The sequence below is a fragment of the Balaenoptera ricei genome, chromosome 14 (assembly GCF_028023285.1).
Source record: "Balaenoptera ricei isolate mBalRic1 chromosome 14, mBalRic1.hap2, whole genome shotgun sequence".
NCBI lineage: Eukaryota > Metazoa > Chordata > Mammalia > Artiodactyla > Balaenopteridae > Balaenoptera > Balaenoptera ricei.
In genome coordinates, this window is record NC_082652.1 from 21,015,718 (window position 1) to 21,043,424 (window position 27,707).

The following is a 27,707-nucleotide window of genomic DNA, read 5'->3' on the forward strand; positions in this document are numbered from 1 at the left end:
GAGGTGGAAAAAATCCAGGTGCAGAGAGGCAGAAGGATGGTTAAGGTGTGTATGAAATCCGTGCATGTTCAGTGGCCCTGGCTGTGGCTAGGTGCTGGACTAGGTATTCTCTGTCCCCTCCTTATAGATTCTCTCATGCTTTGTCGTGAACTAGAATGCATTGGAGAGCCTTTGATGGAAATTCCTACCATCAAGGGCCCTGACATTTAACTCACACTAGCTAGGACTGTTAGAAGGAGAAGGCCTTTTTGGACTAAGCTTCACATTGATCCACCTTCCGATCACACACAAGTTGCCGCCCTCTGGTGGGTAACTGCCCAGTAATGGCAGCTCCTTCTTTTACAGAAAGGCGAGAGGACCTTCGCGGAGGATTTATGCTTTGTTTTTTGGATGATGGAGCAGGAATGGATCCAAGTAAGTGTTGGGCTGATTGCTTCTTTTGGGGAGGATGTAACCATTTTTACAAAATGCTTATTGTGTTAACTTGTTTTTCTGTTTGCTCACTCTTGTGACTAGAAGGGAGAGGGAGGTCTCTTGCAACATCTCAGGCTTAGTTCCACTCACGGATTTGCTGGGTCTTGTTCTAGCATGGGAGATAGGATCTGAATGGCAGCCTGAAGTCCGTCAGATTACCTGACTCTTGACATTGTATTTATCAGCTTGTGTAGCATCCTGGAGCTGGAACTGTGGTGGCCTCCCCCAGCCTTATTACCACGTTCTGGTAACAGAACAAGGGCCTAGTGATGGCAGTACTGACAGGCCAGTCAGAGGTTTCCTCCATTTGCCTCATGGTTGTGAATTTCCTTGGACAGAGGCTTTCAGTAGACAGACAGCCCTGCTTGGATTTAACAAGGCTCAGACCTTTGATTTTTGAGAGTCCGGGAAAGAAGAGCAAACTTTTCATTTTCTCTTGTGTCCGCCACTTCAGGTGATGCTGCCAGTGTGATCCAGTTTGGGAAGTCAGCCAAGCGAACGCCTGAGTCCACCCAGATTGGGCAGTACGGGAATGGGTTAAAATCGTAAGTATACTAGAAGCCTGTCCCAGGACTTGAAACAAAATCGAGCAATTCCCTCCGGCTTCTGTCCAATGAAAATGTTCCTCGTCCTTGTCCCTCCATCACTGTAATTCTGGAACAGGAGGAGAGTCGGGAAAGAGTTGTGGTTTGGGGACTTAGCAGCTGATGTCCAGCCTACATCACAGATCAATGAGTATGGACATCCAAAATCATTGAGGTGGGAGAAGTTGTAGGTTTCTCTTGGCACTGTGCTCTGGAACAGCACCTCTCCTCCTACTGAAAATTCTTATTTTTACCCTGTGGTTGAAGATGCAAGTGGCTGTCTTGTGGGCTTGGGTTGGTTATGAGATGGTGAGGGGGTCACTCCGTGGTGCAGCGTGTCCCCTGAGCACCTGTCACGCTTTGTGCCAGGCACTGGGGATCCAGGGTGAGTGAGTGAGAGACCCGAAACCCCCCCCCCCCCCACCACCAAAGGACCTGGTTGCTACTCACATGTCCTGCCAGACCCTGTAGCAAGGACCTACCTAATGTCTCCCTATCCCTTGGGACTTCTTTCTCAGCCCTTGGTTCCCACTTGTTTGGCATTTGGAATGTGGTGTTCTGGTTTTGAGTGAAGCCCCAAGAGAAAGATTTCTATTTCTGAAATGCTCACTTCCAGCTGTACATACCTTTGGATGGAATAAGATTTAGTGGGATTGGAGTTTGTACAAATGGAATTCTGAGTCACGTTTCTAGTCTTGCTGTGGAAATGTGTTGTTTTATTTGAGGGTAGTGTTTGGTTGGGCAGCAGCATCAGTTGTCCCTCCACGCAGCCAGCTTGGGTGTATGGGGAAGAGAGAGGGTGCTTCCCATGATGGCAAGGACCTGGTACCTGGATCTCCCACTTGTCTCTCAATAACAAGCACTTACCATGTGCTGGCCACTGTGCTAAAAACTTTACTTGGATGATTTCGTTTAATCCTCACCATAGCCCTGTGAGGTATAGGTACTATGATTCTCATCTTCAGATGAGAAAATTGAGGTTTATAGGGGTGAAGTGACTTGCCCAAAGGTGTGAAAATGCCCAGGTGTAGAGCTGAGATATGCACCACGTCTTTCTGACTGCAAGGCCGGAGCTGCTGTCCATCTCACTTCAGTCAAACCAAAGTTCAAATCTGACATCAGCCGCTTAATTGCTTCTGTGAGCCTCAGCCTCCTCCTTTGTAAATTGAGATTGTAACACATATGAGTAGGTTAAGAATTAAATGCTATCATTACTATGAGAGCCCTAGCCTAGTTTCTCCCTTCTTACTGTATCTCTCCTTTGATCTTTCCATGGTAGATTTTTGGCCTGATTTGGTGGGTCTGGGGTAGGGCCCAGGTGATTCTGGTGTGGTGATCTAAGTTTCCAACAACTGAGGTCTCCTAGAGTCAGATGTAAGAAACCCTGACTTCCCTTCTGGATTATAGATAAAACCCCCTTCTGGTTTTATCAGCTCTGTGACTTAAGACAAGCCATTTCACCTTCTCTGAGTATCTGTTTCCTACTGTAGAAAATGGGCTTCTAAACTCTGACATTCTTCCTTACTGAGGAAGTTTCAGGAGCAAATGAAATGTGATTCTGGAAGTGCTTAGAAGACCAGGAAGGAAAGCATACCGAAGTTGAGAGTGTTGTCATCAGCGTATTTTGGTAGAACGACTTTTGAGAAGGCGCCATTGAGATGGAGCCATCTAGTGTTCAGAGTGAATTCATTTTGAAACCAGTGTAGAAGTTGAAAGAGTTTCAGGAGGAAGTGATTTGTGGTGAGAATAGGGCTGTGAAGCAGAGAAGCCAACAGAGAAGTGGCATTTCTGGGTTGTTGCTATTTACCCTCCAAGGTCAGGATCAAAGACACGGAAGAGGCACAAAGTGAGAGGTTTTGCCAAATTGGGGTAAGAGCAAGCTTTGGCAGAAGGCAAGCTAATGTGCCTCGTTTTGCCACCAGTAAGTTTCAGAGAGGCAGGAGGAGGACTGTGAGATTGTCTGGGGAGGGAGCATTGCCAGCACCTCGGGAACTGGAGGAGGAGAGAAACAACTTGGCAGCCACCAGGGCGTCTCTGGATAGTGTCCTGGAGTTTTCCTGAACATTTGGGGAAATGGGGCATGGCGTTCATTTGCGTACTTGGCACACTGGCCCAGTTTGTATTTGTATTTACATAGAAGGGAGTAATAAGGCTTCCCGCCGCCGTCACCTCCCTGGGGTATTAGGAGGACTAATGAGGTAATAGCCATAAAGCCAGAAGCTGCTCAGAAGACAGGTCAGTGGGTCCTGCTCCCATTGGTGCTTCACGCTTTTGCCCTGTTCAGTGTTTCCCGGAAAGGCCTGTCCTTGCCTGCTCCTCAGAAGGATTAACTCAGCCAAATAGAGGAAGGAGCAGTTGATTCCGTTCAGACTTTTGCCCTGTGGAAGTCAGCCTGGAGGCACATTTTTCAGAAACCAGTTGCTTCCTAAAGCAGGGACCTGTGGCTTAATGAGTTGAAGTGGCAAAACAATTCAAGACACAAGATGGTTGTGGTTACAGGACATGAGCCAATTGTAGGCCTCCTTGGAACTGTGTTCAACAGCAATACTTTGGTTAGCCCTGTGTTTGGCTGAGCCTTGGGGTCATCCTGGTTTTTTGAGGACTTGTGAGCATAGGCAGTAGGCTGTTCCCTTGATGGTGCTGCTGTTTGATGAGTGGATGGGAGGGGAGTTTGTGTCATTGAAGGAAGGACAGGGTGAGACCTGGATGTGTTCAGTGTGGAAGATGATGTGTGTGTTGGAGGTGTTACTGGAGTGAAACCTGGTGGCTCACAGTCAGGCCACAGCAGCCCTGTGTGGCTGGGAAGAAACCAGAGCACAGGCAGTGACAGGCTGGGGTGAGACTCCCCCGGGGCTGATGCTTGGTGGTGAGAGAATCCTGCGTGCTGGGTAGATGTGGTCGAGAAGGTGATGAGGAGAAACTGAGGCCCACAGAAGAGCAGGAGGAGGAGTGTCGGGAGTGGGGGTCGGGGAGGAGAGGGAGCGAGGGCTGTGGAGCTCAGCTCAGGGGCCTGGGTCCCAGGGAGGCCTTTAGGGGAGCCCTCCGAAGGCAGTTTCATCACGTCCAGAGGGGGGATTTGCTCTTTCCTCAGATGAGCTTTTGAATCCCTAGGAAAATAACCCATTTCTGCTTCCGTTTCAGGGGCTCGATGCGCATTGGGAAGGATTTTATCCTCTTCACCAAGAAGGAAGAGACCATGACCTGCCTCTTCCTGTCGCGTACCTTTCACGAGGAGGAAGGCATTGATGAAGTAGGTCCTATCCTCGTGCTCCCAGTCACTATTCCACTTCCTAGTTCTGCCCAGGCTGTTTTCATAGGTCATTTGCATGCTGGGCTTATTGGGGTTGCAGGATTGCAGCCACATCCCCTGTTATGGGATTAGCTGGTTGGTTGGATGAATTGGTTGAGGGATTAAGGCAGGTGTCTTAATGTGAGAGGAAGTAAAATCTCACAGCTTCAGAGAAGAGTTGTCCCGGTTCTGAGAATGAGGCCATCAAGTGTCAGGAACCAAGAGTTGGATTTGTAGGTCTCCTAGATCTGCAGCTTGAATTCAGTCCTGGGGTGGGGGGTGTCACTGGGAGAGCTGTTTTATCAGGGGGAGTATTTGGGGCTTCCCTGACTATGGGTGGAGACCACAGCTGGTGATAATAATAGGAACAGCACTGTCTTTCCCATACGATGGTGATTTTGTGGAATGTGCTGTGAGAGCATTTTCCTTTCGAGGAAATGTGTTGCTCTAACCCTTTATATCAGAAGCTACAAGTCTGATACCTGCAGGGCCTGGGCAGGTAGTGAAGCAGGTGAACACATGGAAAATCATTTAAGTTTTTCAGTAAGTGGCAGCTGACACTCAGCCTCAGCTGATTATTGTTATGCTGGAAGGAAGGCCTAATGACTCTAGAATATTCTGATTTTGAAACCTTTTGGTAATTAACTGTGTAAGTTAAACACATGCACAGCTGATTCTCTTTGGGCCTGGTGGCTCATATCTGCAGAGCTGGTTTGGTGAGGTCTGCGCCCGCTCATGGGAGGATCAGGGAAGGCCTTGGTGTGCCTAGCCTCAGACTGGACTCTTAACTCCTTTCCTGTGTGAGAAATGGAGGCCAGAGCTTGAGAGGGGGCCAAGAGGGTCTGCAGAGAGAAATCCATTCCTGTCACTTAAACAGGTGAAATGCGGTCAAAGTGTCAATCTAACTCATCTGTGTTGGTTGGCTGTGAGGAAATTGGTACTGGCCTTGTTTAGATGTGAGCCTAAATCATAGCAAATCAGTTCATGCTGGGAACGAAAGGCTCTTTTTCTGCCGTCTTTACTTCATGAACCACTGGGTTTGTTTGCCTTTTTGGTGAGTGAGAGAAGTGCTGCAGCTGGCAAGCACTCCCGGGAAAGGTGGGGCAGGAGGATTTGGCCCCAGCTGGGCTTTTCAGGACTGCTTCCTGCTGGACTGAGGGTGGTGCGAGCAGGGGCTGCGCGTCAATAGAAACGGTCTGTTCCTGGCCTGAGAGCTGGTGGGGGCTGTGGGAAGGGCAGAGGGGCCACCTGATGAGAGGTGGTGGCCTCTGGAGAGCAGAGAGGGCAGGTCGGGCCTGACCTCTGGGCCTTGGGGAGTGTGTGGGACTTTATTAAAAGCAGCCACGAAAGGGAATCTAAGCAACGTATTAGATCCTCTTTGAAAAGATCAGTTTGGTTATTGTGTGGTGGCTGGATTGGAAAGATTGGGGTGTTGGTGTCAGAGGCCCTGGCTGTCTATAGGACTCCAGCAGGGAGGTGAGAGAAATAGGAGTGGCCGCAGATTTGGTGTTTAATCAGTTGGAAAGGGGAAATGGGAAGCAGGGGTTGTAGTTGGCTGAGGTCCTGGTGTCGCACTTGGGGGTGGGATGGCTGGAGCTGGGGAAGGATGGAAGAGGGGCAGTTTGGAGGGAAAACGTGTACCTTTTGTCCTGGACACACAAAGTTAAGTCTGGATCTGGAGCTCGGGGGAGGCTTAGACTCCCGGGAATCTTCGTAGTGAATGGGCTCACCTAAAAGAGCGTATGGAGAAGAGGGCCTGGGGTCTTAGGCGTGCCCGCCCACATGTAAAGGCCAGGGAGAAGGGGAAAGCAGCAAAGGAGGCAGGAGCGGCCAGAGGGGTAGGAGGAAAGCCAGGGGAGTGGTGACCCTGAAAGTAAGGGAGGAATATTCCGATGGTGGGTGGGTGTCAAATGAGGTGATTGCCCAGAGGTTAAAGTAATGCCGTTGTCACCTGGGACTGCTGTGAAGATTGGGAGGTGTTAAGGAGGCACCAATTCACAGAACACAAATGGAACTCAATTCCCCTGGTGAAAAAGCTAGGTTGAAATTTTTTCCTTACTTGGTGCTAGAAGGTCATCACTGTTTTGGATTGTACCCTAGTGTGAACTCAGCCAAGATTTCAAAATAAGATCACTTTTAGCTGGGTGGGAATGTGTCCAGACCAGCCCCAGGGCTGAATACTATAGCTTCTTAGAAACCAGTAAAGTGCCTCAGAACTCTTAACAGTTAATCACCACAGAGCTAGTTAAAATTCAGAATCCCCTCTTCCGCAGGGTGGGCCATCTGTTTTGAACCTCTGAGGTGCCTGGAGTGGTTTGCTCTGCAGAGGGAATCCCAGGCTACAGGGCTCCCCGGCACCTGGGAGAGGGGTCGGGGGAGGGAGAGGTGCACGTTGATGCCTCTGGGGAAGTGGCGTTTGAGGTAGGGTTTTTGAAGAATGAGTAGGATTTTTCTCCCAGCTTTATTCAGGTATAATTGACAAGGGTCGGATTTTCTAGAAGATTATGTAGATGTAAGATTAAATTTTATACCTGTGGAAGAGTGTATTAAAATCTATGTATATATTTGTATAACTGAATCACTTTGCTGTACAGCAGAAATTAACACAACATTGTAAATCAACTAGACTTCAATAAAATTTAAAAAAATAACCTACCTACAGTTGAGAGTAATTATAAAGCAAATACCCACGTAGCCACCACCATAGACTGATGCTGGAAGTCCCCACGTGCCCCTCACCAATCATATTCCTTATCGCACCTCTTAAGGAACTGCCTTGGTGATGATCAGTCATTTCCTTGTTTTTCTTTATAATTTTGTCACCTGTGTATGCATTCTTGAATAATAGTTTATTTTTTGCCTATTTATGAATTTTATATAAATGGACTCATACTGTAGGGTTTTGTTTTTATATTTTATTTCTCCTAGGATATATACCTGGGAGTAGAATTGCTGAGTTATAAGTTATGTTTGTGTGTATCTTTAGATTCACTAGATCATTGCAAATATGTTTTGCTTAGTGGAAATAATAGACTTATTACCAAATAGGGAAAATGACCAGGGACATCCCAAGCAGGGAACTGCTCATGCAGAGGCCCCCAGGCCATAAGCCAGCATACCCCAGAGGACCTAGCAGTGTGAGGCAGAGTCTTGGGAAGGGGCAGAAGCTAGAGCCACTGGTGCCAGGCTGGGGGGCTTGGGCCTCACCTTGGGGCAGTGTGGAGCTACTGTGGGGAGGGACAAGATGGACGCACATTTGCGGGGGGAAGGCTGTTCCGGGGCTTCCTTCAAGCGTCTGCTTGTGCTTCCTCCAAAGGTGATAGTCCCATTGCCCACCTGGAATGCTCGGACCCGGGAACCTGTCACAGACAACGTGGAGAAGTTTGCCATCGAGACGGAACTCATCTATAAGTATTCTCCCTTCCGCAATGAAGAGGAAGTGATGACTCAGTTCATGAAGATTCCTGGGGACAGTGGTAAGTAGGCCTGTGGCATCTAGCATCAGGGAGCTCCAGAGCCAGGAGCAGTATGGGGATTGGCTGGCGGTGCCTGGTAGAACCACAGGATTTCTATTCCCTAGGAACGCTGGTGATCATCTTCAATCTCAAACTTATGGATAACGGAGAGCCGGAGCTGGACATAATCTCAAATCCAAGAGATATCCAGATGGCAGAGACTTCCCCGGAGGGCACGTGAGTGTGGCTGGGTAGGGAGGAAAAGGGAGGTGACTTGAGGGAGAGAGGGATGAGCTTGTTCCTTGAATTCCCCAGTTTTAGAGTTGGTAAAGCTGAGAACTCAATGTCTTCCTGCCACAAGGCAGAAGGGATGAATAGAAGGACAGCAGGTCCTCAGCTAATCCAGATCCTTGCCCCAGCTCCTTAACTTTAATGAGGAAGAGACCGAGGCCTAGAGAGGGGAGAGGAATTGCCAGGTCCGTGGTGGGGTGGTGGGACCAGTTTAGGTGTCTGTGCCAGGGACGTGAGAGGAGGTGGGATGTGGTGCCCACAAGAGGAAGCACCCCTCAGGGCAGCAAGAGAAGCTGAGATGGGAGGTGGAGAGCCTGCAGAGAGGCTGTCCGCCCAGGCCTTCGGTTGGGCTGGTGGTGGGAAGGTGACAGCACCCTCCACTCTGCCACCTCCAGGAAGCCAGAGCGCCGCTCCTTCCGCGCCTATGCTGCCGTGCTCTACATTGATCCCCGGATGCGGATCTTCATCCACGGGCACAAGGTGCAGACCAAGAGGCTCTCCTGCTGCCTCTACAAGCCCAGGTAGGGGCCTGCCCACCCTGGCCTGCTGTTTCCTTTGGGCCAAGGATGGGGCCTGGCCACGTGTCTCTGGGGCATCTTTGGAGTGATGATGGATGAGCGGCTCTGACAGTGTTGACTGTGTTTGGGTCTTTAAGCTGCTTGTGATTAACTGCAGACAAACTACTGGGTCCTGAGGGAGGGGCAGAGGTGGCTGGTGAGGCTTGTTGAGTGTGCCTTCTGTGAGGTGGAGGGTGTTCAGCCTGACACGGTGAGCTGTCTGAGCCTCTTGCTTGCAGGGCCGATGGCCCTTTAGACAGTACACAGGGAAGCAGAGGCCCTGTTGGTTGCTGAGGTTGGTTTCTGCTGTGGGATTAATGACACACTCGGAGAGTACTGAGGTTGCTTTTCGAAGATGGAGCAGGATGGCAAGGGGCAAGTGGAGTAGGGAATTGAGTCTTTTTGCTAAAATAAGCTTGGCTTTGACTCATCAGGGGGCCAAGATAGTTGCTGCCCTGCACCTCTGGTGCTCAGGCCCTCTGGTTACTCCCCCCCACCCCCCCAGGATGTACAAGTACACATCAAGCCGGTTCAAGACCCGCGCGGAGCAGGAGGTGAAGAAAGCTGAGCACGTGGCACGGATTGGTAATGACCCCCTGGGCAGGAGGGTCATCTGGGGGACGTTGCTTGTGGCAAAAGCAGGATCCAGGCAAAAGCTCCATGCAACACCCAGGGGTGGGCTTTCATGAACCACTGGTCCAGTTTCTCTCCCATCTCTCCCTCAGCAGTTTTTCTTTCCAGGCTACTCCTTCAGCCATTTACAGGCTGTTACCTAATGCTTACCTGCCCAGAGTGAAGAGTCCCACACTGTCCTCTGGCACAAATACTTGTGAAATTGGTTTTCTTGATTCCAGGGCAAAAATCTCAAGGTCTCTCTTGCTGACAAAGCTTCTTGGCTGCTCAAGGAGAGTGATTGGCTGAGGACTATTGGTAACTTCCAGCTCCTGCTGAGGGTTTAACTCTGGTTGCCTTGGGCAGTGCTTGACCTGTTCTGATTCATTTGTAAAGTTGGAAAAGGTGTCTGTTTTCCTTGGGGCCTCCTTGACTTTCCAAGCAAGGAGGCTGCTCTCCCAGCTCACCTGTTCCCTGACAGTGTATGAACGTCTCATACGGCGGGGACTGCACTATGGGGTCTAGGAGGGATAGCTAAGAGTTTTGACCTTTTGAATTCTTATCATGGTTTCTTCTGGGTTTCAGCTGAAGAGAAGGCAAGGGAGGCGGAGAGCAAAGCTCGGACATTAGAAGTGCGCCTGGGCGGAGACCTCACTCGGGACTCCAGGGTGAGGCCCCAGACCCAGCAGCTCTTCTCCAGTGTTGCTGCCCTTAGGATCCCAGAGCTGGCCTGGCTCTGTCTCCCGCCAGTCATGAATCCCTTGCCCTAGAGCTGCAAAATGGGATGTGATGATGTTTCCGTAGTCACTATTGAACACACTGTATGGTAGGATCTTGGCAACCATGTGAGGTGGACACTGTTACTATCCTCAGTTTATAGAAAGAAATGGAAGAGGGTCACTTGCTGCAGATCACACACAGCAATAAGGGTCAGAGCAGTTCTCCACCCCTCCCCTGCGACACATACCTCTGCAGACTGTTGTTTCGGATGGGGGTATTTCCTCCTCCATGTCAGCAAGTCTGGTCAAGTGAAGCACAGCTTTTATGTTTGTCCCTAGTGAGGGCCCTTTTCTGTGGAAAGGAAGTAAATTTCCAGGTCTGGTTTTGTGTCCATGTGATTTAAAATGAGAAGTTTCAGATGTGTTGTTAATGATATTACCAGCTGTGGCCCAGAGCACTTCCTCTCCTTACTTGGTGCTGGCGTGTGTTTCCAGGTGATGTTGCGACAGGTCCAGAACATGGCCATTACCCTTCGCAGAGAAGCTGATGTCAAGAAGCGCATCAAGGAGGCCAAGCAGCGGTGAGTGCCCAGCTGGCCTTGGGTCTTTTAAAATTATGTAGCTTTTGTATGGATTATTGACAAAGAGCTTGAGGAATCCCTCTCCACCCCACAAGGTTGCCATTCTGTCACATGCAGATTGCTTTGAGAAAGCCATTAATGTGATTCCCAGATGTTTGTCACATGGCCACCGCAGGAGAGGTTCCCCAGCTCAGTTCTCCCCTGAGCCAGGACAAGGTGGGCAGAGCCAGCACCTTGAGTTGAATACCAGCCTATCCTCACTGGCAGCTCTCTCACCTTCCCTCCCCCCTCCCTCCCTTCCTTTGTCCCCTTTTCTCTTTCCTCCATTCTCTCCCCACCTTGCCCATCCTTTCCCTCTTCCTCTCCCTTTTCCTTTTTTTTTTTCATTTAAAGGATGTATAAAATGCTCGTTGTATACAACTTGTAAAATACAGAATGTTTAAGAAATAAGTTGTGAACTCCCTTATACTTCTCCCACCTGGTGATATGTACTCTTAATTTTGTATCCCTGGTTACAAGTGTGAAATAATGCTGTAGATTGAGTTTGTTCCTTTTTATCTAGACTGGGCATTTGTCCTGGCTCATTACATGATCTCCGTGTCCCCCTCCACGTCTGGAGCCTCTGCAGGCTCTGGACCTGAGTCCCTGCTTACTTCTTGGCCTCCTCACCACAGGCCTAGGTTTCGGGTATCTGCGCCGTGAGTCTGTCCACTGATCATCCATATGCTTTTCAGTTTCCACGATTTTGTTGACGTTTATCCCATGATCGTTTCTTCTCTCACATGTTTATTGTTCTTGTGAATTTTTGTCTTTTTAAAATTAATTACTGTCACATTAGTGGAATGGTTATGCAGATGACCTTGTGTTTATTCCACTAAATAAGCATCTTTGCAGAGATTTGCAACAGCTTCACAGAATCCCATTCATACTTAAATACATCCCTGTTTGATGCCAAAAGCTAAAGTCATGCTTTTAATTAGGGAGCTTAGAGTGACTGCACAGTGAGTGTCCCTGTCAAGTCTACAGGTTGCATATTGAATGCAAAGGCAAAACTTAAGTGTCTCAAGTTTCAGCTTAAGCTTAATGCATCTTAAACACCATGGTGTTTGTGTGTTAATGGGTTGATCTGCTTGAATTTATCTTTTGTCTTCTCAGAGCGCTTAAAGAACCCAAGGAACTGAACTTTGTTTTTGGGGTCAACATCGAACACCGGGACCTGGACGGCATGTTCATCTACAACTGTAGCCGCCTGATCAAGATGTATGAGAAAGTGGGCCCACAGCTGGAAGGGGGCATGTGAGTGCTGCCTGAGGAGAGCTTCAGCCCAGGATGGTTGGCGGGAGAGATTTGGTCAGTGGGGTGACAGAGCCGTGTCTACCTCCTCCTGCAGGGCATGTGGCGGGGTCGTTGGGGTTGTAGATGTGCCCTACCTGGTCCTGGAGCCTACACACAACAAGCAGGACTTTGCTGATGCCAAGGAGTACCGGCACCTGCTGCGGGCGATGGGGGAGCACCTGGCGCAGTACTGGAAGGACATCGCCATTGGTAATGCCCTTTCACTTCACCTCCAGCCTTGAGATCCTCTCGCTGCCTCAGGGGGCTGACTCCTCACGCGATGTGTGGGTGCTTGTCTTCCAGCCCAGCGGGGAATCATCAAGTTCTGGGATGAGTTCGGCTACCTCTCTGCCAACTGGAACCAGCCTCCATCCAGTGAGCTGCGTTACAAACGGCGGAGAGCTATGGAAATCCCAACCACCATCCAGTGTGGTGAGTTGGGGGTCGGCACCTCCTCCTGACTCCTTTCCATCATAGTCGCCGTGCTGGCCTCCTGACTTCAGTGACATTCAGGGATGTATGTCCCACTAGGGATACGAGTCTGTTTGGTGATGGCCCTGGGAGCTCAGTCTTGGGGCTGTGCTGTGCCCACCTGTCCCTTCTAAATGAGGCAGGAGGTCGTCTACCCTGCCGGGTCTCAAAAGGTTTGGTACCACATCGGTAGAAGTGTGAGTGATGACTGAGGCAGGATTCTGCTGGAGGAGGGAGAGGGGTTGGGGCTGCTGAGGGTCTGTGGTATAATGTTTCCATCCTTGCTGGAATCACTGTCCTTGCGAAGAGTGACTGTTCTGTAACGAAGGCAGAGTTGGAGCCAGACTGAGGATCTTTGCATGGAAAGTCGGGGGCATCTCTGCCTTGGGCCTGGCTGGGAGGAGTCTGGTTATTGTTGGCGGGCATGGCTGATGTTTTGTGGGGGTATGTTCTGTGTCACAGATTTGTGTCTGAAGTGGCGGACCCTCCCCTTCCAGCTGAGTTCTGTGGAAAAAGATTACCCTGACACCTGGGTTTGCTCCATGAACCCTGATCCTGAGCAGGACCGGTGAGCACTTTTTCTAACAAGGAGTTTGTGGGCATCCCCACCTCCCCCCATGCTTTTTCCACTCTTCCACTATGCTTCTTCAGGTCAGTGCTCATATCCTTACATCTCTGTCTTGCTGTGTATAATAAGTGCCTGGAAATAATAGAAGTGTGTCCTGCAATGAGTATTAATTCTGTGTATTTGGGAAGTCTGAGGTTGCTCTGGTGAGAGAGAGCATGGGTTGGCTGAGGAGGAAGGACCCTGCCCTACCTGGAGCTATCTTGCCACACCCTTCCTAGCAGTTTCTCTCTACAGGTGTGAGGCTTCTGAACAGAAGCAGAAGGTTCCCCTGGGGACGTTCAGAAAGGATCTGAAGACACAGGAAGAGAAGCAGAAGCAACTGACAGAGAAAATTCGCCAGCAGCAGGAGAAGCTGGAGGCCCTGCAGGTGTGTGGGCACATGGGCAGGACCCCTCAGTGGCTCCTCTGTTCCCTCAGGCTCAGTTTCACCCTTCTGTCACCCATGAGTGCTGCCCAAGCTTCCCAACCCCAACCTCCAGGCACACTGGTTCTCCAGTATGCCTTGATCATTCTTTAAAAAAAAAACAATTTTGTTTATATATTACAAAGAGGTCCGATTCATTTAGAATGTTGTGAAACTCCAGAAAGTACATATCCTGTCTTAGAGGTAACCACCATTAACTGCATATCCTTCCAACTTTTTATGACCTCTACACACACATAAATACATATATTTTTTATTAGAAATAGAGATCACAACTTACTTGTGTCATATCACACACACATACTTTTTTTTATTAGTGCGTAATTATTTTCTTGGGATAGTTTTCCAAGTGAATTTGAAAGAGTAAAAGGATTTACAGAAGTGAATTTGAAAGAGTAAAAGGATTTTAAAAATTCTATGTTTGCTTTAAATAACTATTTCCAAATTATTCTCCAGAAGATGTATTATGTTTTGTTTTTTACCAGCAGTGCATTTATTTTTAAATGTTTTTGCAAATTTTATAAGCGAAGATACACATCTTAAATTTGAATTTCATATTTCTAAAATTGAACAATTTTTTCGTGTGTTTCTTTTAGAACTGCTTATTGTTCTCTTATATTACTGTTGTTTTAAATTTTTTCCTTAATTGACTAGTCATGTTTTTTTAGATATATGTGTGGTATCAACCGTTTATCGTATTTATTGCAAAAGCCTTTCCCTATCTGACTTCTGCACAGGCAGATGCTCTCATTGTGTGCATACCTCCCTGTTTGCCAAATCCCACCTGTCCTTTCCAGCTTTGGCCTTTAGGGATCTCCACCTTTTTGGCTTGTTTTAATAGGAATTTAGTCCACTGACACTTTTCCCCAGTCTCTCAATTGCTGGATTAATCATATGGAATCCTGTAATTTGCTGGTAGTTGAGTGTCTGTGAATTTTTGTCTTCTCAGTGAGAATGGGAGGCTTGTAATAGTAGGACTGTGGCCCAGGTGTTCTTTTTTATTTGCCCAATGTCCCAGACAGTGGGGCTCCAAAAAGAGTTTGCTTGAATGTACCAGATACGCAAACGACCTCCTCATCATGTATACCCTGCAGAAAACCACACCCATCCGCTCCCAAGCTGACCTGAAGAAATTGCCCTTGGAAGTGACCACCAGACCTTCCACTGAGGTAAAGCCCAGGGATAGGGGCGGGGCTTTTCCTCAGGTGTCTCGTGCTGAGATCCATGTTGTCACTCTCTCTGGGCCTCTTTCAGGAACCTGCACGTAGACCTCAGCGTCCTCGGTCACCTCCTTTACCTGCTGTGATCAAGAATGCCCCGAGCAGACCCCCTTCCCTGCAGGCTCCCAGACCAGCCAGCCAGCCCCGGAAGGCTCCTGTCATCGGCAGTGTCCCAAAGCCTCCTGCCCCAACAGCGCGGGAGGAGGCCAGTACTTCCAGGCTGCTCCAGCCTCCTGAGGTGCCCCGAAAACCTGCCAACACTCCAGTCAAGACTGCGTCCCGGCCCGCCCCTCCCGTGCAGCCACCGTCACCATCTCTGCTGCCCAACTCCAAGAGCCCTCGGGAGGTCCCCACCCCCCGAGCCATCAAGACTCCAGTGGTCAAGAAGCCGGAGCCGCCCAGTAAACTCTCCCTGGTGAGATGCTCCTCCTTCTCCAGCCCTGCCTACAGTGGTGTAGGAATGGAGGGGGCAGTGTTGACTGCATGGGGGGCGGTGGGGGGTGGAGAAGCCTCCGTGGAGATCAGCCTTCCATGCTGCCCCTGCAGAGGAGGAGTCTGATAGCTGAAGGCACTCGGGGGGGGCACAGAGCTTGCTGGTTCCCTGTCCAGGGAGCTCTTTGGTGCCACCTCCAAGGTTTGGTCCTGCACAGACTTGAGTCGCCTTCACTGGCTTCTCACGTGGTGGGCAGAGGTTGCAGCCTGGTGACAGCCTTGGTGGGCTACAGCAGTGGTTGGCGTGGCTCAGTGGGGAGTGAACTGAGAGGCTCCCCTGTGACAGCTTTGAGCAAAGGTCCTCGTGGGTGTAGAGGCCAGGGGTTGCTGTGTCCCTAGTACTGTTGGGAGTCCAGCCCTGGCGGGGACTGAGACCCACAGACCCCTCTCTGAATGGCTCCTTTAGGCCAGATGGGATCTTCCAGCACCTGAGGGGCTGCCAGGGTCCCTCATGTTCCCACTCCTCTTGCTGTAGGCTGTTCCTGGTCGGAAGCGGAGTCTTGGGGTCTCTGATGAGGAAGAAGCCGAGGAAGAGGCTGAGAGGAGGAAAGAGAGGTCCAAGCGGGGCAAGTTTGCCGTGAAGGAGGAAAAAAAGGACTTGAATGAGGTAGGTTCTCAGCATTCTCCCTCCCCAGGGTCTCCATCCGCCACCTGCAGTCTGTGACACGAGCCTTTCAGAAGCCTAGTCCATCTCTGAAGGACACTCGGTCACACAGATGACTAGAAACACGGTGCCTGGTAGGATCTTGAGTGAGACTGGCTTGTGGCTCTACTCACAGGCTTGAGGTGACACTGATGCAGATCTGCTTCCGTGTCTGTGACATTCTACCCCTATGCCTACTCTCTTGTTTACTGAAGTTTTTGGAGGCAGGTGTGTAGATACTGAGATAATGGTTGCGAGAGTGGCTCTCAGTGAGGCCTGGGGATTTAAACGGCCACACGAGACGACATGAGGTGATGGCTTATGACCCTGGGCGGACAGTCTGTTCTTCAGGGGCACTGGCGGTGCCTCTCACAGACTCTGTTCTTGCAGCTCTCAGACAGTGCTGGGGAAGAGGACCCAGCTGACCTCAAGAGCGCTCAGAAAGGTGAGTTCAGGGAGGTGCCCAGAGCCTGTGGGGAAGTGGGAAGGGGGCCCCTTGCCAACAGCACCGTATTCCGAAGGCTTACGGAGGCTTTCCTGGTTCCAGGCTCTCAAGCAACAATGGTCTAATTCCGAGAAGAATGCTGAGGCTGGCACGCCCTCGTGTTTATTTTTAGCATCAGTTCCTTGGTGTTCACCTCTGGCAGTTATCATGCTGCTCTGTGGCACCCTCATGACAGATGGGGAGGGAGACCAGGGTGGCTGGGCTCCATGTCCCTGGCATAGTGGTGTCAAGCTCCTAGGGGTTCTTGTCCCTGTGAACCTGGGATGACCTTTCTCGCGGTGGCCCTGGCTGGGTGGGGGGCTCTAGTCTAGTTTTCTAACTCCATCCCCACTCTCAGATAAAGGGCTGCACGTGGAGGTGCGTGTGAACAGGGAGTGGTACACAGGCCGTGTCACAGCCGTGGAGTTGGGCAAGAACGTGGTGCGGTGGAAGGTGAAATTTGACTATGTGCCCACGGACACGACACCAAGAGACCGCTGGTAATGCCCCTTCTAGGAGGCTGGGTTGACAGAGTTGGGCAGGGGCAGGCAGCCCATCCTGGGAGCCTGGGACACATGTGACACAAACACTGGGTCCTCCCTAGGGTGGAGAAAGGCAGTGAGGATGTGCGGTTGATGAAGCCCCCTTCCCCGGAGTATCAGAGCCCGGACACGCAGCAGGAGGGCGGGGAGGAGGAGGAGGAGGCGGCGGTGGCTCAGCAGGCTGTAGCCATGGCCGAACCCTCCACCTCGGACTGCGTTCGCATTGAGCCCGACACCACCGCCCCGAGCACCAACCATGAGACCATTGACCTCCTCGTCCAGATCCTTCGGTGCGTTGTCGTCCTGCTCTGGGGTCAGCGCTGGTTCTCCACTAGCTCTGTGCCATTCTGATTTCCAGTCTCCACCTTCTTTCTTGTTTAGGAATTGTTTACGGTACTTCCTGCCTCCGAGTTTCCCCATCTCTAAGAAGGAGCTGAGTGCTATGAATTCAGATGAGCTAATATCGTTTCCTCTGGTGAGTCTGCCCAGCCTTTGATTTTTGACTGTGCACGCCCCCCTTGGTGCTTGTTGTGATTGTCAGCTCTCAGCTGTGTGCCCCCTTCCCCGCTTGGCCAGCTTCCCTTTCATCTGTTGAGGGAAGGGAAGAGGGGACTTTACATTGTGGAAAAAGAAGCTGCTCAGCTGGATAACTGGTGTGCAGCTGGTGAGGTGCTGGGGTGGAGTGGAATCCTCGCTTAGGGACAGGCCCGGTGTGACTTGTGTGGAGTACGTCCCTTTTCCTCTGCCAAGGCAGGAAACAGTAAAGAGCTTAGGTTCAAAGTGCCGAAAACGTGACTCTGGGAGGTATAGGGAAGCTCGTGGTGTGTGGAGATAAGCATGGGATCTTATTTAGCAAATGCAGATGCGGTGCCTCAGTGCTGGAGCCTCCAAGTGGCTTAAGGGTCAGTAGAGACTGAATTTTTAGCAGGTACCTAGACATGAGGCTGAGAGCAGTAAGTGCTCTGCAAGGTGGGTGGGAGGGCTGGGGCAGCCTCTGGGAGGGGGAGAGAGCGACCAGGGCTAAAGAAAACGTGGCTTTGGGCGACTGTTTGTAGAAGTGATGGGAAGTGTTTGAGGCAGAGGGACTGTTGTGAACAAAGGCTCAGGGATGCAAGGGCAGGTGGGGGCCAGGGCAGCAGTCTCTGGTGAGCACTCAGGGAGAAGGGCCCTCAGAGCCAGGATAGGAGGCATCGGGGGCACCCCTCTGAGGTGCAGTGGCTTAAACTTTGTATGAAATGGAGGCCCAGCTAAAGGTTTGAGTGGATGGAATTGTCGACTTGAACCATGTCCGGGGTAGGGGTCAAGAGGCTTTTTCTGTAGAGGCCAGTTAGCAAATATTTTCAGCTTTATGGGCTGTAAGGTCTCTGTGGCAACTATTCAGCTCTGCCGTTACAGTGTGGAAGCTGCCATAAGACCATATGCAAAGGAATGGATGTGGCTGAGGTCTAGTAATGCTTTGTTTACAAAAACAGGTGGCAGGCTGATTTGGTCACAGGCAGTGAGTAGTCTGCTGACCCTGCCCCTAAGAGGGTCTAATGGTGATAGGTTAGGGAGTGGGGATGGGAGCTCTGACAGGTGAAGGGGCCGTGTCAGGGGTCCTTCTTTGACTGAAGGCAGATGATGGAGAGGAGGCAGAGGTCACGTGCTTCCCTGTCTCTCAGGCCTGTGGGAATTGGAGGTTGATGACAAAGCTGTTAACTGGGAGAGAAACAGGGTGAGGGTGAGGAAGATGAGTTGTGATTTGACTTGGGCTGGAAGTACCAGCACTTCATTTCTGGTGATGTCCAGTGGACAGGACACTGGAGATTGGGGCTGGCACTTGGGAGGGGCGGGAAGGCCAGGGCTGGAGATGGGGATTGGGAGTCACCCACATCAAGAGGATGTTTCTGCTGTAGGAATAACTTAAGTTTTCTAGGGAGGAGTTTCTGGAGAGGACAACTGGAATTGAAACTGCAGGGTTAATATGTTTAAGATGGCAGGCCCTCGTGGGGCAGCTGTGTGCTTGATAAAGTTTGCCAGAGAGGAAAACATGGAGTTTTGTCTTCATTCTACTTTTAAAAAGGGAAATGAGGCTAGGAGCTGAAGAAACTCAGGGGCAGAGAGGTGAACAGTTTGTCTTAATAGAGCCCAGATTTGAACCCAGAACAACTTGTTAGGACAAGGGTCTTGCTCCCCTGCGAGATGAGGGGGCACTGCACGCTGGGGAAGCTAGAAGGTGCAGAACTCATGGTGGCTTCACAGAAAGCTGCTACACCTCAACGCTTACCCTTGTTCAGGCTGCAGGCATCCTCTGCAGATCCCAGGAACAAACAGCTGATAGGCCAGCTAGGTCGGCCTGGCATGTTCGTTGCTTTTGGCTTAAAGTTGTTGCCAAATTCAGAGCAAAGCCTGGGTGCAGTGGGATCTCTGCAGTGGGCCTGACCGCTCAGACCAAAGCATAGCCCATAGGAGCATCTGAGCCTAAAATTGTCTGTTGGCTTATGCTTGTAAAGGGAGGTGTACCACTAATGCATCAATTTAATAGCCACCTGAGTGAAATGCGTAAAATAACTCAAACTTTAATTTTTTTAACGTTAGGGACACAACAAGAGTCTAATGTTCATTGTATCCTTGTCAGTTTGTAAATGACCGTCCTTTTGCTCATCATGCTGGACTAGGAGTTCCAGACCGTCAGGGGTCCTGCAAATACTAGATTCAAATATATATATATATATATATATATATATATATATACTTTAAAAGTAACATAACTGCATGTGAATCTTTAATGGAAAAAAATTAAAATGAATACAAATCATAGTTAGGCTTAAGACATTGTGTATTACATTTTAATACTTTTGGCACCTGCTTGAACATTTATTTTTGCGCTGCCAAGTGATAATTATTTTTTGTGCAGAATTTGAAGTTTCTGTTGCCATCTTGATTTACTGGGATAGTATTCTAGATTGTAAACAATTAAATAGTTCTAACACGTTTTAAAAACAGCAGTTTTTAGCTGTTCAGTGCTAGGTAGTTCATACATCTTCACAGAAGTAAATAAATGCTAGAGTTGGTGAGACTGCAGTTGTCAGCCAGGACCTGCTGGTCATGGGTTTGTGTTCATCAGAATGGCCTCATCATTCACATTGGTGATTTATGAGTAAATCATAATGTTATAACTTTGAAATTAAACATAAAGAGTTATTACCCAAATTGTTTTTTATACTGAGATTCCATGTAACTTTCATTTGAAACAAGTGTTCTGCTACTTTCTAAAAGTTTGATAAAGCCCCATGTCTAGAGAAAGTGCTAGTTAACATTACTGCCCCACCCCCCGGGAAGTTTCAGGTACTCAGGGAAGATGGTGAAAAGCTCTGATGCTGTATAAACATACTACACAAACCTGGAGGAGTCTATTGTTGATAGGTGCTTGATAAATACTTGTGGAAGAGAACTTTTGATCTTGACATTGTTGGTTGTGACTTGGAAGTGGTTTGCTCAAAGTGCTGTTGTGCACTTAGAAAGGTGAATGGTGAGAATCATCCCTCACATTTACTCACGGCTGGCAGTCTGCCAGAGCACTTTGGTACGTGCTTCATGTGTGATCCCGTCTTCATCCTCGTGGCAGCCCTGTGAGGTGGATGTCGAGGTCTTTCTTCTCTGGAGCTAGAGAGATCACTTGCTTCTGGGTCCGGCATCCCTTCAGACTGAGCTTCCTCGTGCTGAGCCAGTTGGGGACACCAGTGCCCATCTAGAAGGGCACTGGGGACCCTCGTGAGCTCATGCACTCACCCTCCAGCTCCTCTCCCAACAGAAAGAGTACTTCAAGCAGTATGAAGTGGGGCTCCAGAACCTGTGCCATTCCTACCAGAGCCGCGCCGACTTGCGGGCCAAGGCTTCCGAAGAGAGCCTGCGTACCTCCGAGAGAAAGCTCCGCGAGACAGAGGAGAAGCTGCAGAAGCTGAGGACCAACATCGTGGCGCTCCTGCAAAAGGTGCAGGAGGTGAGCCAGGCAGCCCTCTCATTGTAGCGGACCACCTGGTGTCTCAGGGAGGGGGGGCTTGGGCACCTCCTGCTCCCTTCTCCCCACTCACAGGAATCTGTGGTTCCACCCCTGGCTGCACAGCATCCTGACCAGGAGGGCTGGAGGTGGTGCGGCTGCCTGGGCCTCATCCCAGCCAGACCCACGGTATCAGACTTTTGCCCTTGTTTAGACATTCTGATATACAACCTGGTTTGAGAACCCTCCAAGTCATAAAACAGAAAGACATTCTCACTTTTCCAGATGACGCCCAGATGGGATTAGGTAGCCCAGAAGCAGGGAGCGCCCTGTAGGGTCTCAGCCCTTTATCCAGGCAGTAAACATTGAGGACAACTGCTCTGTGCCTGTCCTGTGGACCCTTGGTGAAGCAGATAGGCAAGATAGGGGTCCTGCTCTCATAGCCCAACAAGTGGAGGAGACAGAACTACTGTTGGCGGGAAGTGCTGTGAAGTAAATACGAGAGAGACAGAAAACAGGGATGCCACTTTACTAGGGTGTTCAGGCGAAGCCTCTCTGAGGAGGTACTTGAGCTGAGGGCAGAACCCAGTCACGCAGGAGTGGGATGTGAGAGCTCTGGGGAGAGGGAAGAGCAGGGCCCGAGGCCTAAGGCAGGGAGATGTGGGCGATAGAAGAAGCAGGGCCCTGTACCAGGTGGGAAGTCCCTGGAGGGTGTGGCACTAAGACGTTTGCAATCTAAGACATTTACTCTGGTTGGTTGTAGGAGGGCCTGGAGGGGGCGGAGGTTAGAATCCGGGACTCCAGTGAGGAGGTTCCCACAGTTGTCTGGGTGAGAGATTCTGGCAGCCTGAACCTTGGATGGTGACAGTGAGGAAGGAGAGAAGTGGGCAGATTTGTTTTAATGTCTTTGAGGGAAGGGGAGGAAACAAGGGTGATGGTTCTGGTTTGTCTGAGCCCCTGGGTGGAGGGCAGGCGGTGGTGGCCTGTACCAAGATGGAGCAACTCGGGGTGGGTGGTGCCGTTGAGCTGTTGAATGTTTTGAGTCTGAGAAGCCTGCAGCATGGCTAAGGCAAGCTGGGAACTTGGGGTAGAGGCAGGGCAGGAGCAAGAAATCTGGGCGTCATCTGTGCACCGAGGAGGGAGGGGGTGGATGATCAAGAAGGGACAGGCCTGACAGCCAGGGTGGAGGGGCGAGAGGAAGGGGCACGGGCTGCATGAAGGGGGGAGAGGCGGGCCCCCCACCACCTTGTGGACCCCGGCTGACCCTGCCCTGCTCTGTTCCAGGACATAGACATTAACACAGATGACGAGCTGGATGCCTACATCGAGGACCTGATCACCAAGGGGGACTAAGAGGCCTGGAGCCAGAGATCAGCTCCCCTGCCCCTCAAGGCAGAGCTCCTGGGGGTGGAGTTTCATTTATGGGTTGATGGACTTACCTTGGTTTGACTCACATGGGATATTTGTGCTTTTGGAGGGAAAGAGACTCTGATTCTTTGAATCGTCCTCTCTAAGTTTATAAATATTTATTTTTTAAAAGAAACAAGATGCTCTGCCTGCTGTGAGACCATACATTCTTTTGGTGACTCTTGCGCAGAGAACAGAAGCAGGACGCCAAGTCTGAGCTGCTTCTCTTGGCTCCTGGCTCCTCAAGGTGTGGTGAATCCAGTGCCGTTTGGAAGTTGGGGAGGCTCCAGGGGCAGGGCTGGGGGAGGGACAGGGCCCCCCAGGCTAGTGCTCCCCCAGGAGCTCCAATCCAGGGGATCCCCACAGGGCCACGGTCAGGAGGAAGCTCAGCGCTGAGCAGCTCCCTGTCTCGTGGCTCCTGCCTCAGGTCGGGGATGTGAGTGGTGGCCCAAGTGGTCGGTCTTGGCTGTGGCACCGTCCAGACAGCTTGGGGAAGAAAGATCCTCCTGTTCAACTTCCCCATTCACCACCTAAGTTCTCCCTGCTGGAGAACTCACAGTGGACAGTGAGGTTTCCTGCCTCAAACACTTGAGTCCAGGTTGTGGCGTGGACAGATCCGACTCTGGTCAGACTGCTGACCTGGGTAACACACTGAATGTTTGAATTCCAAAGGATTCCCTTTAGGAAAGGACCATGTGTGTGAAGGAGCCCCTGTGCTGGTTGGTGGCAGCCTCGTCTGTGGGTGTGGCAGGGTCCTAGGGAGCGCATCTTCCTCAATGGTCCCGGCCATCTGGAGAGCCTGGCACTGCTTTTTCTCTTACTGCGTCCCCCCTGTCTGGCCCCACCAGGCCCAGTCAAGGTCCCTGCTTTGGGGCAGATGGGAGGAGGGGGTCACTGAGCCACAGGGACTCCAGAGGTGGCTCTGTAGGAAGCACACCATGCCTTCCTTCCCACCTGGTCACAGCCTCATAACAGCTGTGTCTCTCAACTTCTCAGGGTCAAAGACAAAGGCAAGAGTTGCTGAATTTTCTCTTTAAGGGCCATTGGAAAAATTCTGGTTTGATTTCTCCCGACTCTCTTCTTCCCCCTTTATTTGGGGACTTTGGGTTTTCTGAAGGCACAAGAACTATGGTCTTGTGCCACTGGTCTGCGATTCAGACCTCTCGGTGTGTTTCCAGCATCTACCCACCTCTGGTCAGCAGTGGCCACGTGCTGCCCCGTGAAGACTCCAGTAGGCTGGGAAGCGCTGGCGAGGGAGGCAGGCCCCATGGGAATCGGAGGTCTTTACCCACTTGTGCACGTGGCCAGAAGCACCTGTGACTTGTGGGTTTGGGACTTCTCCAAACCACATCCCTGGGCAAGGGCTCTTTGGGGGAAATACCAGTCAGAGAGGCCCTGACCTCTTCCTCTGGAAGATTCGCTAAGAGTCTTAGGGCTTCTTGAGCTGGTGGTTCCTCTCCTGTCCAGCTCGCTCTCTTCATCACAGGCAGCATACGGTCCATTTTTGTCCCCAAACCTGCTGTTTTAATCTAAGTGCAAGCTGGTTCTGCATTTTTACCAGAGGGTAATACTGAAGTTTTTTATTTACATACCTGTAATCAAAATGCAATACTATAAACTTTCACTGGTGAGACTCCTGAACTCAGTCTGTTTTCTTCTCTTAGTAAAATCCAGCACCTTCCTCCTCTTCATTCTTTCCACCACTGTGGCTTTAAACTGTCTTCAGATTCTTCCTCATCTCCACCATCTTGTCTTATGTCTTCACCCTCCTGGACACCCATAGAAACTGAAATACTGAATTTCTTAAACATTTTAGTTTCAACTTCTGGGCGTTCCCACTTTGCTGTTTAAATCCAACCACAGCGGTGCTGAATGCAGCCTGCTTCTAGGCAGAGCTCCTTCCATTCTGGGTGGGAAGATAAGATGCAGGGGTTCCTCCCCCTTCCTTGTCCTGGATAACTAACCTGCTTGGAATTGTCTAAAACTTGGGAGAAGAAGATGGTCTGGCGGGTCTGTGGCAGGAAGGTCCTGAGTTCAAGGCGGCAAGAAGGTGAATGAGTGCAGCGACCCTTGTTTTTAAGGAGTGGGAGGGATGGGGACTTTGGTGCTTTTTGTTTTTTTTCAAGTGACACATGCACATGGTAAAAATTCAAACAGTATGAAAGATTGGACCATGAAAAGCAAGGCTCCCTCCTCCCCACCCCCCCGCCCCCCAATGCTCATTCTCCCTGGAAAGAGTATCCGTCCTGAGCACACAACTACACATCTACTGTTCTGTTTCTGCCTGTTTCTCACTTAGTAGATCTTGGGACTTGTTTCTGAAGAGCTCACGTGGATCTACTTTATTCTTCTGAACAACCACATAGCATCTCATCGTCTTGGATGTAGTCATTTAGTGGTCCCATTTATAGAGATGTTGGTTTTTAAGGTTTACGAAAAGTGCTGTGATGAGTGTGTGTGTGTGTGTATACATGTGTACTTAATCGTTAACTCAGATCTGGGTTTATACAGGGTTAAGTTCCAAAGAGAGAAATGGCTGTCGGACGGTGGATGCATTAAAAATTCTAAGATACATTCCAGAAAAGACTTCCCAATTTCAACTCCCACCAACAGTATTTACCTTGCCCCTCACCCCCACTTGCCTGTCTGTAGTCTGTTCCATCTGAACTGTTTACTAATCTGAAAGGTGAAAAGTGACGGATTTTTAAGTTGGTTTGAATTAATTTACGTGAGATAGAACATCTTTGTTGGCCGGTTGTGTTTCTCTCTGGGACACAGCTGTAGTTCTGAGTCTTGGGGTAGGGACTTTGTAAATCAGATGAAAAACAAGGGGCAAGTCCTCAGGGAAATGTTCACCTTATATCACCCCTCAGCCCCTAAGTGTCCCATGGATTTAGCATTACAAACCCCACATCAGTACTGTATTACTACGTCAGGACAAGGGTTTGACATTGTTTACCAAAGGAAGGCATAGGTTAATAGGCTGAGAGAAACTTCTCTGGTTCCTCCTGTGTGAGTGGCACTGCTTTTTGGCTCCTCTTGTTAGGTCCAGTTCCCCTTGAAAGACATGACTGTCTTTTAGACCCGTGGTTCAAGCAGCCCTGGGCAAGCATCCACAGCTCTACAGACCAATCCGTGTTAAGACTGATAGAGCTCAAACTTCTTTCCCTTTTACACAGAACACAAGATTTGGGCTGAGCGGGCCGTGCCTCCACTGGCTACTCGTCCCCGATGTAAGGCTATCCTGCATCTGGGCCAGGCTGTAAGGGACCTGTTGGCAGTTGCCTAGATGCCTGAAACATCCTCAAAATTCCACTGGAGGATTCTGCCCTTTGCTGGAGATGGAACCTCTGAGGCTTCCTTTGGAACGGCCACATTGCTCTTCGTTCCTGAGCAGGTGGACAGCCAGCTTGGCCACAGGAGGCAGAGCTACAAAAGAACATGCGTTCTCTGCTGCCATGTTTGAGGCCTCCAACTGTCCTCAGCACTGCTGGGGGCACCCTCTCCATAGTGAGCAAGACACAGACTGGACAGAGGAAGGGCCTGGCGAGGGACAATCCCACTCAGCAATGAGCCGAAATGTTGCCAAGCCTGTTTTTTAGTCTGGCAGTTTTCATGGCAGTAACTTGGAATGTGCCAGGCCCAACTAGGACCCCTGGTGGATCCTGCAGAAATTTCCTTCTTTCAGCTCACAAGGCCTCAGACAAATCACTGCCCATCCTGGGTCCCCTTTTCCTCCTCTAAAATAAAGGCATTGGATGACAGTAGAGGTTTTCTGGCTTAGTAAGTCGTAGTTCTCCACCAGAAATTTATCCAGAGGCCCATACCAACGGTTGGAATGGGGCCCCAAAGCCCTTGCTGCCCTGACCCCTTATCTTTGCTTCCAAGATTCACTGGCCCCACCTGCTACCTGTAGGCCTTCCACGGCCTACTCATTGGCCCTCGTGGGGTGTTACCCTATGGCCTTCTGGCCTTCTAACCGTCGGCCCACTTCAGTATTCCGAGGTGAGGAGGGCGGGTCTTCCATCCAGCTGCCTTCGGTTCGCAAAGCAGGTTGCCCCTGCTACTTCCCGGGGCTTGGGCTTTCTCAGCAGCTTCCAGTCAGGGCCTGGAGATAGGGGAGCCCATGCCACTGAGGCCAACCTGGACCAGGGACAGGGGGAGGGTCTGACGGACACATCCCTCCTTTCTTGTCCCCTCTGGACTCTGCTGAGATGCTTCCATGGGACTCTCTGGGGCCACTTCCTGCCCGAGCAACTGCAGTTCTCGGGAAGCTGTGGGCGGCTCTAACCCACAACTTTGAATTTACGGTCCTTTCTTCCCCACTTCTTACTCTGTTGAAGCTCTGGGTTCTCACTCCCCTCCCCATTTCCCCACCATTTAAGCCAGTCTGGCACTAGCTGGGTTTGGGGGTGCTGCGATGCGAGGAGAACCCCTAGTTGTCAGAAGGAAGAGTTTTGAGTTCCTCACGCTAAATCATCAGCTACCATAACACAGCACAAGCCCGGGGACTGGCTGCAAACTCTCACTTGGCCCAGAGGACACGTCCAGGACCCGGCCCTCGGCCATCTCTCTCCAGAGGCTTTGGGGGTGTCCAATGCTCAGTCCCATCCGGGCGCCTGCCTTCTCCCAGGTCGCCCATCCCAACCTCCTCCAGACCCTCAAGGCAGACGCGCAACGGCGCCTGCGCGGTGCAGCGGCCTGGCACGTGGTCTGTGCCCAGCGCATGCGCCCTGGGAACGTCGCGAGCCCGCCTACGTGCCCGAGCCCGTGTGGGCGGGCGTCCGAGCCTCAGACGGGGTGAGAGTAGGGCGTCGTGAGCAAATCCGGGTGTACAAGGTCCGCCCAGGGCCCAGCTTTGGGGCGGAGGCCTCGAGGGTCCCACATACTAGGGCCAGCGGAAGGAAGGCCTTGGGGATCCAGTGTCTGGCTCAGACCCCAAGCAGAGAAATGGGTAATTTTTTCCGCTGGAGTCTGCGTATTAAGCCCGGGCACAGGTGAAACGTTTTACCCGGTTGTTTTCCAACTTTTTGTGGTCACTACAGAAAACTTTTTGGTATAAATGTCCTTGATGGTGTGGTGCTTTTACGTCTGCAAGACAGAGGACCTGGGAAGGAAGCTGCATGTTTTACATTTTGAAATACCCTTTCCAGGTAATTTCCCCTGAAGGTCCAGCTCGCTGACTCTCGGGACCTGAGGCCTCTTGGGTTTCACGACCTCGGCTCACAACTTTCTTTTCTGCTGGTTTGTCTGTCCTTGGCCTGGTTTATGGTGTTTCTTGAAAGGTTTTGGGGTTTCCTATCATGTTTAAGAAAGTCCTTCCCCCTCTACCCACCCGCAAACATTCTCCTGCATTTTGTTGCACTGTATTAAAGTTTTTTGTGTCAACCTCCACTCCCTGTGGGAAATATTTTAGTATCTGCGGTTAGGCAGGAGTCAGACTTTGGTTTTGGTTTTTCCAGATGGAAATTCACTTATGCCACCCCCATTTATTAAACGAACCACCTAGGTCATTATTTA

At 50.6% G+C, this 27,707-nt stretch overlaps 1 protein-coding gene across 5 annotated transcripts in view; it reads left to right on the forward strand.

The window, feature by feature from the left end:
• MORC2 (MORC family CW-type zinc finger 2) overlaps positions 1–25,954 on the forward strand; it is a 43,258-nt gene extending 17,304 nt beyond the window's left edge. The window contains exons 4-28 of one of the 5 annotated variants that reach the window (XR_009497333.1): positions 346–414; positions 929–1,019; positions 4,200–4,308; positions 7,664–7,823; positions 7,928–8,039; positions 8,489–8,614; positions 9,156–9,235; positions 9,848–9,930; positions 10,477–10,562; positions 11,718–11,858; positions 11,953–12,107; positions 12,201–12,329; positions 12,831–12,936; positions 13,231–13,363; positions 14,515–14,589; positions 14,675–15,055; positions 15,608–15,739; positions 16,166–16,220; positions 16,618–16,759; positions 16,864–17,091; positions 17,183–17,276; positions 20,595–20,783; positions 20,877–20,969; positions 22,065–22,434; positions 25,367–25,954. Coding sequence is in view for 4 of the 5 variants with exons in the window: in XM_059895134.1 (XP_059751117.1) it covers positions 346–414; positions 929–1,019; positions 4,200–4,308; positions 7,664–7,823; positions 7,928–8,039; positions 8,489–8,614; positions 9,156–9,235; positions 9,848–9,930; positions 10,477–10,562; positions 11,718–11,858; positions 11,953–12,107; positions 12,201–12,329; positions 12,831–12,936; positions 13,231–13,363; positions 14,515–14,589; positions 14,675–15,055; positions 15,608–15,739; positions 16,166–16,220; positions 16,618–16,759; positions 16,864–17,091; positions 17,183–17,276; positions 20,595–20,783; positions 20,877–20,969; positions 22,065–22,133 (3,038 nt within the window). In the remaining variant the exon portion in view is untranslated. Of the gene's footprint in view, positions 1–345; positions 415–928; positions 1,020–4,199; positions 4,309–7,663; positions 7,824–7,927; positions 8,040–8,488; positions 8,615–9,155; positions 9,236–9,847; positions 9,931–10,476; positions 10,563–11,717; positions 11,859–11,952; positions 12,108–12,200; positions 12,330–12,830; positions 12,937–13,230; positions 13,364–14,514; positions 14,590–14,674; positions 15,056–15,607; positions 15,740–16,165; positions 16,221–16,617; positions 16,760–16,863; positions 17,092–17,182; positions 17,277–20,594; positions 20,784–20,876; positions 20,970–22,064 lie in introns of all 5 variants that reach the window. The other 4 variants (XM_059895134.1, XM_059895136.1, XM_059895137.1 and 1 more) reach the window with 4 other exon arrangements.
• The last annotated feature ends 1,753 nt before the right edge of the window (positions 25,955–27,707 follow it).